General features: G+C 43.6%; 1 protein-coding gene across 1 annotated transcript in view; it reads right to left on the reverse strand.

The window, feature by feature from the left end:
• The window catches only part of LOC111140871 (dedicator of cytokinesis 2), a 406,275-nt gene that overhangs the window by 36,154 nt on the left and 355,114 nt on the right, over positions 1 to 15,007 (reverse strand). Inside the window, exons 34-37 of the mRNA XM_022493104.1 lie at positions 12,214 to 12,299; positions 5,951 to 6,107; positions 3,967 to 4,007; positions 217 to 307 (exon numbers count right to left, since the gene is read on the reverse strand). Coding sequence (XP_022348812.1) covers positions 217 to 307; positions 3,967 to 4,007; positions 5,951 to 6,107; positions 12,214 to 12,299 — 375 coding nt within the window. The remainder of the gene's footprint in view (positions 1 to 216; positions 308 to 3,966; positions 4,008 to 5,950; positions 6,108 to 12,213; positions 12,300 to 15,007) is intronic.

Here is a 15,007-nt window from a genome sequence, read left to right on the forward strand (position 1 = left end):
CCCTTTCCTTTCCTTTCTTTTCAGCTCTTTCCTTACTTTCCCCTTTCCTTTCCATCTGTTCCCTTCCTTTCTGTTTTTCTCTTTCTCCCTCATTTTCTACCTCTTTTTCTCTTTCTTTCCTTTCTCTCTTTCTCTATTTCTTTCTTAACTCTTTAATTTGTTGTTGGGGCCCCATAGAGATCCTAGCACAAATCACTTTCATTGGAAGGGCAGTACCTTGAGAAGCCAGGTATGGAGAAGGAGTGTGTAGGCAGCCTCTGTGTAATTGTCACAGTCCAAGTGAAGATCACGGAGTTTGTACAGGTACCTGTGCAGGGAAATATGCTAGGTTACCAAGTTCAGTGACAAGGAGGCAGGAGGTAAGGCCAGGTGAGAGTCATACAGAACAACTAGGCACCACTTAGGATCACAAAGGAGTCCTCCATTTTCAATAATCAGCTCCTCCTACATGGGCAACGACAGCAGCCTTTAGTGTTAGTGAGATACTTTATGTGTGACCGGTACCATGCTAAGGATTTTGAAAGCCTTAGATCATTTAATCCTCATGGCAACCCTGGGAGATGGGTTTTTTGAGAATTCTCACTTCCAGATGAAAAGACTATGGCCTAGAGAATTTAAGTACCATCCCAGCCAGTATGCAACTTGATACTGAAGATTCTGGCCAATGCAATATGACAAGTAAGGGAAATTAAGGAAGGCAAGATGAATAACTCACCAAAAGTTTTGTGTTAGGATGCCTGGGTGGTTAAGCCGCTGCCTTCAGTGCAGGTCATGATCCCAGGGTCCTGGGATCAAATCCCACATTGGGCTCCTTGCTCAGTGGGGAGCCTGCTTCTCTCTCTCTGCCTCTGCCTGCTACTCTGCCTGCTTGTGCACGCTCTCTCTCTCTCTCTCTGACAAATAAATAAATAAAATCTTAAAAAAATACTTGAAAAAAAAAAGAAGTCTTGTGTTAATAATTGGAATAGCTGGAACATGATCCCAGGTTAATTGTTTCCAGAGCCTGTGTTCTAAACATTGTACCAGTCCAGGAAAATGAAAAAGCCACAGCACTATAAAGGACAGCTGTCTTCAGTGTTCTCTTGGTATAAAACAAGTATGTTTTCTGGTAAGAAAAAGAAGTGGATCAGGGCCTCAAGATTGGATATTCATGTGGAGACCTTAAGCTGTCAGTAGGAAAAATACACTATTCAACCACAACCACATTTCCACCTTTTCTCCCTTTGCAATATGAAGTTCCAGTTCTGAACACTGGGATGACTCTACATTTCAAAAATTCATGTGTGATCTATGTTGTGAAGGAGAGGTCTGTGGTACCATGAGAACAGAATTCATCTAGGTGGAGAGAGGAGGGACTTCTAGAAAAGTTTCTATAGCATGGCAGTTGGGCTAGGATCTAAAAGTAAAGGGATGAGTGAGGGATAAATATCCCAGGTAGAAAGATTTGCTCTTTCATTCATCCAACAAATGGGTACTTTATATGTCATATCAATTCATCCTCCCAATCATCCTTTCATAGATAAGAAAACAGATTTAAGGCCCCTGGGTATCTCAGTAGTTAGGCTTTGGCTCAGGTCATGATCACAGGGTCCTGGGATCAAACCCTGCATCGGGCTCCCTGCTCAGTGGGGAGTATCTCTCTCTCCCACTCCCCTGCTTGTGTTCCCTCTCTGTTAAATAAATAAATAAAATCTTTAAAAATAACAACAACAAAAAACAGATTTAAGTTAAAGTAGAGCAAGAAATAGCTGGAATCAGGTTTCAGCATCAACAATTTCTGCCTCTACAATCATGGCCATTGCACTCTTGTCCCTCACTTTTCTTCCCATCAATCAGAGTTATCAGTGGAATTACATGTGGCTTGCATGTAGGGAGTGTTGAGCATGTGTTCTACCTTTACAGGCTCCTACAGGTTTCTTTAGAGGTTTTCTATGTGCATGGTGAATCCTATCTTATATCTTCTTGCCCATCCTTGGTCCCTTAAATCCCTAGATGGCTGGGTCCAAAAACCTTTAAGAGAGCAGCCAGAGGGACAGATTTCCTGCTACCTTCAGCTACTTGATCAACAAAGGCACCCTCTCCTCTCCTTTGCCAACTCAAGGATTTGGTGACCTACTATAAATGCCAAAGGAAAACATCCTGATGGACCTGACCAGGGATTCAAGCTCAAACACCTACACAGGCCAGATGGGTAGCTTGAGTGAGGTAAGCAGGGTGAAATTCAATGGGGAATGGAGACAGGGTCACAGCCAGAGTACTCCAGGTTTGTCAGAACAGAAGGAGGGCACAGTGTTGCTACACCTTCTGAGTTTTTTAGAAGAGGGAAGTTCTTATTTTTATGTAAACTCTCTAGATTTTCAAATTTTGGCAACCAATTTAAAAATGTTTTTAAATACTATGCCTGCCAAACAGAACAGGTTTTCTGACTATACCCCGTCACATTGTTTGGTTTAGGCAAATGCAGTTTTCCTAGATTACAACAGAACTCAAATCTCCAGAGCTTAGGGAGATCTGGGGCTCACCATCTGTGTTTCTAAAACAAGAAGGAGAGAAAAGAGGTTGGAGGGATGGATCTATGTGCCAGACACTTTACCTATAGCATCTCATTTAATCCTCAAAACAGAAGGTAGAATGGAAACATTCTATAAGGGGAAACTTCAGCCCAGAGAGACTGGGTCAATTTATCAAGGGTCACAGAGAAGACAAGGTGAAGACCCCAGGCCGTTTGGACTCCAAAGCTTTGTACTGCCATAATAAGTCCTGTCTAGTGATGTTATAAATACTGTCGAAGCTTAGGACAGCCTATGGAATTATCTTTTATCCAAATAATAGTTCCTATTCCTGGAATAATGCTAAACTAAGTACCTAAAAATATCTGCAGTAATAGCAGAGTAGATTCAGACTTGGAGTCTCTGGCCCTTGACAGAATGGGTCAAAAGACTAGAAAATACTTGTTAAATTTCTGGTCAATTTCTCTTTGTGGGCTCTTGTCTCACGAGGATATGTGTAAGACAGAGCTTGGGCACATAAGACATATGTCTAAAAATTTTGTTGTTGTGCTATCTATGATAGAAAAAAGTTGGAAACAACCTAAATGTTCAACAGTATGGGACTGGCTATATAAATTGTGGTATATTCTGGAAAGAGAATTTTATAGTTTCATTAAATATGATGTTGAAATTCATCGGTTGACATGGAATTCTTGTCAAGCAAAGAATAAATTATGAGCAATATGATCTCATTTTTGTAAAAAATATGCACACATAGAATTCTATCTATATATAAATATAAAATGGTCTGAGAATATGTATGGATTATGGTAGTTTATGTCTTTTGTTTTTGTCTATATTTTATAAGTTTTTTGTTGCTGTTGTTTCGGTAATAAGTATGCATTATTTTTGTAATGAGTAAAAATAACAACAACAAAAAAAAAACCTTGGTGAAAAAAAATATGAGATTCTGAGAAAAACTGGCAAGGGAGTTTTTTGCTCCAGGCTAATATCCCCAAAAAGCCCCCCTTCGTGATATATTCAAATAAATGTCTTTTAAGTGTCTACAAGGAAGCAGATATCATGCATCTTGGTATTTTTTTTCTCTTTGAAACTGGGCTGGCCAATGGTCTCACTACATGCTTCATAAACCCTGGACTTGGGCCTCATGTGCCAGCCTTCAACAAATGTAGATGCAATTCACCATCTCAGTCCACAAAGATGGTTAAAGAAAGTATGGCCTGTGGACACAGGAAAACAGTATGGCAGGTCACAGAAGTCCATGTAGTATGGGGGGCTGCTTATAGGAGAATGAAAGGAGTTGAATCTGGAAACATTGATAGGAATCAGACAGAGAGGGACCTAGTGTTCAGAAGGTAAGTTTAAATTCTATCCTGAAGACAGTGGGGAACCACCAAAGAATACAGAGCAAGAGAATGACACAGCAGGTCTGGGTTTTAGAAAACAAAAATCTTACCTTATGTACATCTCTTCCCGGTTGTTATCTTTGTAGAAATTCTAGGGAGTGGAGGAAAAACAGTGATGAGTGTTTTTCTTTGCAGAATGGCAGGGGTAGAGGGCGTAGAGAAGGAGATGCAAGGAAGACTGCTGTTTTCTATCTGGGGGCCCTGAGATGGGAGCACAAAATTTACTTCCCTGAATGCGTCAAACACCCTTCTTAAGAGATTCTTCCTTGAAAGTCACTTCCCTGAATCTTAGACTGTATAGGGAAAGAGGGGGTACCCCAGCCATCATATATCAGGGGTGAAGTTGAGCTATTTGCTGCGCTGAAAGGGGCACTGTCAAGATGGAGGCAGTCCACTTTGACAGAGTCTGCAACAAAAGGCAGCTTGATGTTGGCAAGCTCAGACCTAGTACTCAGATGAAGCTGGTTGGACTCAGTGGTAATAGCAGTAATCAGAGTAACAGGAATAGTAATAGATCTCAGGGAGAATAATGGATCATAACTCCTGTTGGTACAGCAGTATGAGCAGTTACGAGGAGACTCCACAGTCAAAAACACTTAAACTTGGCAATACTAGGAAGCCCAACTCGGGCTTGGGGTTCATGTAGACTAGTAGTGGCCCTGGGCTCTACCTAATCTCCACCTAATCTCATGCATTTGTAAATGAGTCCTCACAAGTTGTGAGCCAAGAGGTCATGGTCTGACCCTTGAGCCATACATTGAGAAGAACCTGGTTTAACCCAGTGTACCCAGGGGGCACTGGAAGCTCAGAGAGAGGAGGTGGTGTGTTCTTGGGTACTCAGTGAGCGGGTGGCAGAGCCACACTAGATCTCAGCTACCTGACACCCTCCTCCTATCCTCCTTCCTGATGCCATGTTTACACCACACCAAAAGCTAGCAGGGTCTAATTAAAATTGCTTGTGGATCGTCCTGTCCCAAACTCTCTCCCTGGTCAGAGTTCGACTGTTGAAGGTCATTTTCTTCAACTAACTTCTGCCTCTCTGTAGAGAGAAATTGCTAAACCCCTGGAAAACCCCTCTTCCTGTTCTTTATGTAAATTGGACCTGGTGGAGTTATTAGCAGTGAACTCCTTTCTGCTGTAATCAGGATTTTTAAACTCCCCTTGGCCTTTCAAAAAATCAATGGCAATATCTAGGCTGTTAAAAAGGGAGTCCACTTAGGGTAAACAGAGACCACACAAAGGAGCTATAGGACAGGATTTATATTTCTGGAGCATTGAGCATGGCAGGGGGGCATTGATACAATGGATGCCGCACGGTCTTTTGGCCAACTTCATTCATTTAAACCAGCGATGGTGTGAAGTGCTAGGGTTGCTACTACCTGTCCCATGGCCGTATGGCAGGACATATGAAGGGAGACTTTTCATGACCCTTGGCAGGTCATGTGGTATAGGGGTTAAGGGCCTGGACTTGAGATTAGCTGCTCTGGTTGGCCTGGCCCATGCTACTTTGCTGTAAATTCTGGTTATTTGATTACTCCATTCCATAAGAGAAAGAAAGTAATCTGTAGTAAGCATTTAACTATGCCCCTGGACTGCAGAACCCAAGAAATAGCTACAATTATTTTCTCTATAGAACAGATAAGACAATGAAACCCTTCAGAAAACTTCTTGGACTTGTCTGCTCTTTTAATTTTCAGAGGTAGGATGAGAACCCAGGTGCTATGTAACTCCAGAGCTCATACTCTTCACCATTTTCTAGGGTCACTTCCCTTCCATATGATGTATTTCTTTAATACTAAAGAAAACATATATTCCCATTTCATCAATGAGGAAACTTGAGCATGGAATGAAATTATTGGCCTCAAGACACAGAGCAAGCAGGTGGCAGAGTAGGGATTCAATCCCACTTTTGTTTGGTTTGCGAAGCCCTGAGCACTACTTCTCTATCAAAAACACAGCGAAACCCCACACCAGGCCTGCCCCAAGGACTCTGGTCTGATGGGGCCTTGAGGCGAGGTGGCCAAGCCCACACACCAGCAAATTCACGGTGCAGCTCATGCGGTTGTCTTTGCTCTCGTCCGCCATCACACCCCGGTAATCGAGCAGCTTCTCCAGGAGGCCTTTCACCAGGTTCACGAAGTTTTCCACCGACCTGAAAATAGTCGGGTGCTCTGCAGCACATTCCATCAGGCTGTGGGCAGAGAAGGGAGGTCAGTGAGCTCATGGCCAGTGTGCCGGTGGGGGAGGGGAGCAGATAAACCAGTGAATCCAAGTTCCCCTGGTTCATGTGTTGACCCATTTTGTTCATTGATTCAATCACATATTCATTTACACACTTATTTGTCCATACAGTTTAGCAAATATTTAATTTTTCCACCCACCATCAGAATGGGGAAAAAAATGTCCAGTGTGGGCAATGGTGTGGGGAAATGGTGACTTGTACACACCCACCTAGGGAGTAAATCAGTACAACCTTTTGAGTAGCAATTTTCACAATATCTATCAAAATTTTAAGTGTACATACCCGATCTCTGGCTCAACAATTCTACTTCAGGGAATCTATTTGACAGAAATATTCCCAGAAGCATGCAAAGATTTATAATACTTACAAATTGTGTCTACAGTGAAATAGTTGAAACCATCTTAAATGTCCATCAATAGGCAAATGGTTAATAAATTAAAGCATATTCACAAAATGTAGTTCTATGAAGACATTAAAAAGTATGAGACAGTAATATGCTTTGACACAAAAAGCTCTGCATAAAATATACAGGTCACTGAGAAAAATTAAGTCTCAGAACAATATTTGTTTTTTATTAACCAGCTCACATAGAACCTACCATGTCCCAGGCATTACTCCAAACGTCTCACAAATGGCAAATCATTCAATCTCCCATCATTGTCTTATGAGATGGGATGTTTGCAGATGGGGAAACTAAGACACAGTGAGGCCAACTAACTTGTCCAAGTCATACAGTTGTTAAAGATCAACATTCTGGCTCCAGCATTTGTAAGTAGACTTGCACGTCTGCATCACATATTTCTGTATGTACCAGACATGGTCAGGAAGGACAAACTCCAAACTCTTAATGGCGGTTGCTCTGACAAGGGGTCTAGGTGGGAGAATGGAGGAGAAAGTACTCATTTTTAAAATTTAAATGCGCATATGTTATTTGAAAAATTTACATTAGTTGTCATATTGGTATTCTAAATTTTAAAAAGTAAAAATAAAAAATGTGACATTCCTTAAGCATCTATTAGTTGCTGGGCACTATAATAGGCATTGTGTGGGGTGGGTATGGGGAGAAAGACAAAAATAAGAAATATATAAAAAAAAAATCATGTCTACTTTCAGGAGGTCCACAGGCTAGGCAAAGGGAGACAGATGGATTAAAATTTTGATTAATGACTGCTTTTTATTAATCACTTATTCTGCACCAGACACTGTAGTAATCACTTTTCCTTCTTTCTTTTCTTTTCTATTTTTTTCCTCATTACTTTTTCTTAAGAAATCATCATGATAATTATGACTAGTAAAAATTATTCCCCTGATTTCATGGATGAGGGAATCAAGGCTCAGAGAGGTTAAATGACCTTCCCAAATCACTCTTAATAAGCGGTGACCTTGGGAATCAAGCCAAATACTTCCTTATTTTCCCACAGAGAAACACTGTGGTTTGTTCTCAGGCATCTTGAGTAGACAAGAATTACCCAGGCTACTATTTGTTTCTGGCTATTTTCCCTGTGGCAGCTTAGGTCCCAAGAGCTCCTAGGAGGGAAAGGTGAGAAAGGCAAGGACTTTGGAGTGTCATTTCCTCCCAGAAGCCAAACCAGGCTGCAAGGAGGCAACATCTCAAACTGTGGCTGTGATCAGACAAATCCATCTTCTCTGTGGGAGAAGCACCTGTTCCCTGGCTCTCAATGAGAGATGCAAATTGCTCTGTGATTTAGGCCTGTCTAGCTCAGTCACAGCTGTGCCTGACTCCTTCTGGGACAGTCACTTCCAAGCCTGCTTCACAAGCTAATAACAATGTGACAAAGTTTGTCCAGTGTTTGGAGTGTGATTCCTCATGGCCTCCCAGGCAGCTCAGACCCAGAAGGTATCTCACCGCCTAAGTGCAGCCAGACTAGTGGTTCTCAGTCCCAACTACATGTTAGAATCCCCAGGGGAGCATTTTATAAAGCTCGATGCCCACCCTAAAATCAATGACTTTGTATCTCTGGGAATGGGAGCCAGGTAGCAGTATTTTATTTTTAAAGTTCTCTAGGTGATTCCAGTATGCAGGCAACATGAAGAACAACTCCTTTAGTCCAGGGCTTTGCAAAGTTCAGTGTGCATGGGAATAACCTGGGGCTTAGCAGATTCTGTTAATAGATTCTGGTTCAGTAGATCTGGCCTCGGGCCCAAGACTCTGCATTTCTAAAAAGCTCCTGAATGATGCTAGTGCTATTGGTCCTTTGTGAAGCATGGGTTTAGGAGAACACAGTCCTAGCTTTCTTAGTTTCACTATTCTTTAGGCATAGGGCAAGAAAGCTGCTCATACGGTCTAGGATTGGTGAGCTAGATCGGCAGATTGTTTGGAAATCACCTGGCTGTTCATCGTCTACCATCACCCACCATCTACCAATCCACTCAACAGATACTGTTCTAGGAACTAGGGATTCAGAAATCATTAAGACACTGACTTCCAGGAAATCACAGTGTAGCAGGGGAAGCAGATACAGAAATAAAAACTAACTGTAGTATATTAATACTATCATGTATTGAGTACTTCCTGTGTTCCAGATGCTGTGTAAACCCACTTTATTGGTTGTCTTGTTTAATACTTACAAAATTTCCTTGAGTTGGGCGTTATTAACATCATCAATCTATAGAGGAGGCCTGAGGCCCACAGGTCCTGCCAAGGTCACCCAGCTCTTCCCTTCCTTTGAATCCTCAGCTGAGGACAAGTACAATGAAAAATGGTCCTGGGAACCTCTAGGTGATGCAGATAATTCTTCACTCAATGGAAGGAGAGGTGGCAGAGCACTTGCCAGCCATTCCATGTCTATGCTCCTGCCTTGAGGGGCCTGGAGGGAGCTCACCCTGCCCTGGAATTGATTTGCATTCAGTGTGGGAGGCCTTCGGAGGGAGGGGCCCAGGCCAACTCTGTCAGTGCTGATGGAACTCGGTTTTCACTCATTCCTTTAAAAATGATGTGTGCAGCACCACATATGACAGGTCTTCTTTCAGGTAATGAACTGATTTGGGTGGGATCTTGGACCTAGAGCACACATTCTCTGTCCTCTTCAGCTTTCTAGCTCCCTTGCCACTTCTAGAAAAATTCTCAATGGAATTTTTCCATTCTATTCCAGATGGAATAAAGCAGGATAGAGTGTCTAATTATTCCATTCAGTGTGGGACCCTCACATTAAGACAGTTATGGACAAATGGCAGTGGGCTCTGAGGACATTTCTGAGGATAGGGAGGAGTGGGATGTTGTGTAAGGTTGTATGGCTTGTGCACTGCACAAGAGCCCATAAAGGCTGAAATTCAGCTCCACTCTATGCCCTAAAGCAGGGCTGCAGCTGCCACAGGAAGGGAAACCCTGATCTATTCACAGAGGCACCATCATATTCCTAAGCCATGTACTCACAGGATTGTGTTTGTCCACGGGAGGCCCTACATGCCAGTGGAAGCCCTGAATGAAGGGCTGAGAAGAAGAGTTGGAGGAACTGACAGTGACTAGCCTGGAGGAGAAATGACAGGTAGGCTCATAGCTTCAAATAACCACATCAGCATCTACCTGAAGAACGACAATAATAATAGCTAATATTTTCAGACTACTTACTAGTTACCAGAAATTGTGCTAAGCACTTTACATGACTTCTCTTGCATAATCTCAAAAAAAAAAAAAACCTCTAAGAGCTGGATAGTATTTTTATCCCCAATTTCCAGATAAGGAAACTGAGGCTTAGAAAGTTCAAAGGAAGAAGCAAGGACCTGGCCGCTGGACATTCTAATGGGACCTTGACTCCTCTGGTTGGATTTGATTGGTTTTATAGAAATCATTCACACCTCTATCTCAGGAGCAAAAATAATCAGCTGCTTTTAATTTCCTCAACCTCTAAGGATTCCTTTTATAAATAATCACTCAGGAAGGATTTGAAAACCCTGCTGATCATCTGAAGACTACCACAGAGCCCTATCCGCTTATAAAAATGGAAATTGCCAGCACCGTAAATGGTTTCACTTATGGTCAATATTTAGATTTTCTTTTTTAGAACTTTAAAATAAACATTGACTCAGGCAAAATGTCACTTTTTCCCCTGGACAGTGAGTCTCGGTACCCATCCGAGGGGCAGACAGTGAGCTTCTCCTTCCGGCTGAGCTACCTTTGCAATCCATGTGTTTAGTGAGGGCTGTGCACAGTGACAGAAGGGGGACAGGGTACTGCTGGGAATCTGCTCTGCCTCTGGAGTGGGGGGAAGGAGGGTCACTGTGAGGGTTAGAGAAAGGCCTTTAGTTTTGCTTTCGTTGCTGAAGTTAAAATATTCAAAAAGGATTGGAAAAAGAACCCCAAGTCCGAGTTATATCAGAGAATCATACAGATCAGAGAATATGCAACTAGGAAGAAATCTGGGATGTCTGAGCCACAATACCAAACTTTCGGTGAAGTACTTCTTGGGGAAAGGGGACAATTGACATGGAGATAGAAACTGGGGATCAGGTGTCTGAACAAAGTATACTTACTAGCTTTACCTCCTGTGTGCCAGATGCTTTGGAGTTATTCAGTCTTTAAAATAACCACAAGCTTATTCTTCCCATTTTACAGCTGGAGATACTGAGGCTAACGATGGTGATTGGCCCAAAGTTATAGAGATGCTAGGTGGTGGGTTCAGGGCTAAAACCCAAAGTCTTTCTCCAACTATATACAAGTGGCCAATATGCACATGAAAAAATGCTCAACCTCATGAGCCATCAAGGAAATGCAAATCAAAATGGCAATGATATCACTTTCACAGCCACTAGGATGGCTCTAATTAGTAAGACAGATTATTAACAAGTATTGGGGAGAATGGGGAGAAACTGGAACTCTTCACACACAGCTGGTAGGAATGGGAGTGGTCCAGTATTTTGAAAAAACAGTCTCATGGTTCCTCAAAAGACCAAATAGAGTTACCAGATGACCCAGCAATTTCCACTCCTCAGTTTATACCCAAGAGAACCGTAAGCATATGTCCTCACAAAACCTTACACACAAATGCTCATAGCATCATCATTCCTAATAGTTGAAAAAGTAGAAACAGCTGAAATATCCATTAATAGGTAAGTGAATAAACGAAATGGGATGTGTCTAAACAGTGAAATATCAGTCAGCCACAAAAACGAATTAAGCACTGACACCTGCTATAGCGTGGGGTGACCCTCGTATGTAAGAAGCCAGGCGCCAAGGACCGTATATTGATTCCATTTATATGAAATGTGCAGACCAGACAAATTCACAGGGACAGAAAGTAGGGGGGGATGGTGGCTAAAGGACATAGGGTTTCTTTTGGGAGGGCACAAAAAAGTTCATCAAACAGATTGTGGTTATGATCGTACAGCTCTGCAAATATACTAAAAGCCATTGAATTGTACACTTTCAGTGGGCTGAAGAGTGTATAAATTATATCTCAGTAAGATGTTAAAACCAAACAGGGTCCTGATTGCAAGTGCTGTGGGGACCATGGCGCACTGCCTCACTCAGGCCTGAGCCCTGAAGTCAGGCAGAGCTAGTTCCGGTCCCAGCTTGCCCATCCAACCAGCTTGTTCTGGTTTCCTCAGACAAGCCCCTCCCATGAGCCTCAGGGGCCAGCTCCGTGACACCGGGATCAGAGAGTAAATGCAGCTAAATGAGGCCGTGCCCAGAGAGCATCTGGCCCAGCCCCCGTGTCCTGCGTGGGCTCCAGGTGTGTTGATCATGATCAACGTCTGTCTAAGATTAAAAGATAAAAAAGGAAAAACTAGCAAGAATTAGTTCACAGCAAAGAGGTAAAAGAAGTGAACATTTTGGTGGATTGTTTTCCTCTTCCCAATACAGCAAAGTTTCTTTTTATCTGTCCTATTCCATCAATATCAAAGAAACAGTCTCTCTAGGGAGAGATATTTGAGGTTGCTTTCAGAAGTGGAGTTTCTCCAGTACGAGGAGCCAACGGACAGATCTCTGGAGTAGGGGTGGGGAGCCCCCGGAGGCCCCAGCCTTCTGAGAGCTCTGGCCTCCCACGTCCCCAGCTCCTGCATCCCCCGCTCCTCCCACGCGCGGGCGCGGACTTACATGGACTCAAGCAGCTGCATGTATTGCTCGTCCCCTCGACCCCCTTCCACCTCGTGGTCCAGCTTGAGGATGATTTCATTTTCAAACTGAAGAAATACGAGATGGAAATCAATAAGAACAACATTAGGAGGCTGAATGTTGAAATTAGCCCATTTGTTATTTTAACCAAAGCTTTGTGGAGTGCCCAGCATTTCTCAGGGTCAGTGCCAGGAGCAGGGAGTGCACACAGAGCAGGGCACCATGTCTGTCTTTGTGGAGTTCCCAGACCATGGGGAAGAAACGTAGATGGTAAGCACCAGAGAGAGGAGGAGGGAGGGAGGACAGGGAGAAAGACAGTGAGTGAAGGGGGCACCTGGGTGGCTCAGTGGGTTAAAGCCTCTGCCTCTGGCTCAGGTCATGGTCCCAGGGTCCTAGGATCAAGCCCCGCATCGGGCTCTCTGCTCTGCAGAGAGCCTGCTTCCTCCTCTCTCTCTGCCTGCCTGCCTACTTGTGATCTCTGTCTGTCAAATAAATAAATAAAATCTTAAAAAAAAAAAAAAAGTGTGCGAAGGAAGGGAAAAGGCATAGTGGAGGGCGGAGGGCGGAGGACACAGCGTGTGCAAGGACGTGGAGGTGCACTACAGAGCCCTCCGTCTTTGGGGAATGGACAGCTGGCATTTTTGCCTGTCTGGCCAGCCTTTCTCCACACTTCATTGATCGCCCTGGGCCCTAGTCTCAGTCTTCGGGATACAGGTGAGCTGAGCATGCCTCCCTAGCTCCAGGTACGGGAACGTGACCCAGGCCTAGCTCTTAATCAGTCTCTTTCATCAACTAGACACTAAGATTAATAAAGGCTCAGGCCAAGCCAGTGAGACTCAGAGGCTGTGCTGGAACTCTTAGCACGGAGTCTGTCTGTTCCACATGGAGATGGAAGTTAGAAGCCAGGACTGCTGGAGATGGCCACAGTGAAAGAGCCTGCCTGGAAACGACACCAACACAAATGGAAGCAGAAAGAGGGAGATGGAGAGACACTGAGGCCCTGAGACCACCCATACTTGAAGCTGTCATGTTTGCATACTTGAAGCTGTCATGATGCCTCAGAAAGCAAGGACTGGGGACAACTGTACTGGGCAGAAATCAGACTAGGTAAGTGACTTGAAAGTGAGCACGTACCCACAGTCCCACCAATCTTGTTACAATGAAGACAGAAGGTATTCTATTTCCCCACTTTCACCATGAAGAAGCTTCTCACTCGCTTCAGTTCATGGCTTTTTCCATATCTTAAAGGGTCACACTGGGTCCCTTTTCATGGCTGTAATGTAAAACGGTTTGTATGGTTTTAATAACATGCCCCAATGAGTCCATCCATACCATGCAGTGCATGTCTCAATTTTCCCATTAAATAAGAAACTGACATCTGGAGAAGGGAAGGAGGCCCTTGGCAAAGGTCACCAAGGTCAAAGCAGTCTTTGGTTGGGTACTCCTGGCTCCTCACCCAACCTCTCTACCCTCAGTCCTTAAAATAGCTCCCTGAGGTCTGGAGGTCATATTTAAGGAAGATCGCTTTTTTTTTTTTTTTTAAAGAGAGAGAAAGAGACAGGGAGAGAGAGAGCGAGCATACACAAACAGGGGGGGAGGGGCAGAGGGAGAGAGAATCTCAAGCAGCCTCCACACCCAGCATGGAGCCTGACTTGGGGCTTGATCTCATGACCCTGAGACCATGACTGAGCAGAAATCAAGACCTGGATGCTTAACCAACTAAGCCACCAGGCGCCCCAAGGAGGATCACTTTTAAATGTAAAAATGTGTGAAAAGCAGCCAGCCTGGGACTGGCCCCACTTAAGTAAGTGGAGCCTTTCTCTTGGGTAGGAGAGACTCTGGGAATTTCAGTGCCTTGTCTAAAGTCTGTTATGAATGGCAGAGACCTTTCGGCAGGTTCTTTTCAGTGCACAAAGGATCAAGCCCTGTCTAGTTGGTTGGAGTCTTCAGGTGATGAAAGGCCGGGGCTGGAGTCACTCTTCCCTCAGCTCACATGTGTGGTGCCATTGTTCCCTCACTTTTGTGTGCTGAGGGTCAAAGGAAAGGACCAGAAGCTTGTGCTGATAGAGCACAAATGAGAAAATTTCCTGTGAGTTTCCACAGTTGCAAAAGATTTATGGAAGGAGATACACAAAACCTGGAAGATGGATAGAACTGTGACAAATGTGAAAAGGAAGGGCATTTAGGTAAGAGGCATGGACTGAGCAAATGATGGAGGTAGGAATGTAGAGAAAAATGAGGAGAGCAGTTCAGCAGGAGCAGAGTTCAAGAAAGAGAGAAAGGAAAAAAAATTAGAATGGAGACCTAGATGGGGGCCAATTTGACCAGGGTCTGGGCTACTAGTCTGCACTTGAATCATGGACATTATATGATGCATTATACTAAGCATCTAGTAGGCATGAAATGTCATCCAGAGTCAAGGGTTGGGGCTATGTTGATTAGAGAGGTCTACTGAGCAAGCCTAGGGCAGGAAGAAATATGCTGAAGGACTACAAGCATGGGCTCTGATGTTAGATTATCTGGCAATCTAGACATGTCAGCTCCATTCCCTCCACCATTTTGGGAAAGCTAGCAGGTCTTTCTAATCCTGTTTCAGAGTTTATAACAGGGGTCAGCAACCATTTTCTGTAAAGGATCAGACCGTAAATATTTTAAGCTTTGCAGTTTAGATAGTCTTTGTCACAACTACTCAGCTATGCTGCTATAACGCTAAGCAACCATAGATAATAGACAAATCAGCATGGCTGTATGCCAATAAAACTTTATTTACAAAAAC

The sequence above is a fragment of the Enhydra lutris genome, unplaced genomic scaffold, assembly GCF_002288905.1.
Source record: "Enhydra lutris kenyoni isolate GAN:26980312 unplaced genomic scaffold, ASM228890v2 scaffoldscaffold5, whole genome shotgun sequence".
NCBI classification, from domain to species: domain Eukaryota; kingdom Metazoa; phylum Chordata; class Mammalia; order Carnivora; family Mustelidae; genus Enhydra; species Enhydra lutris.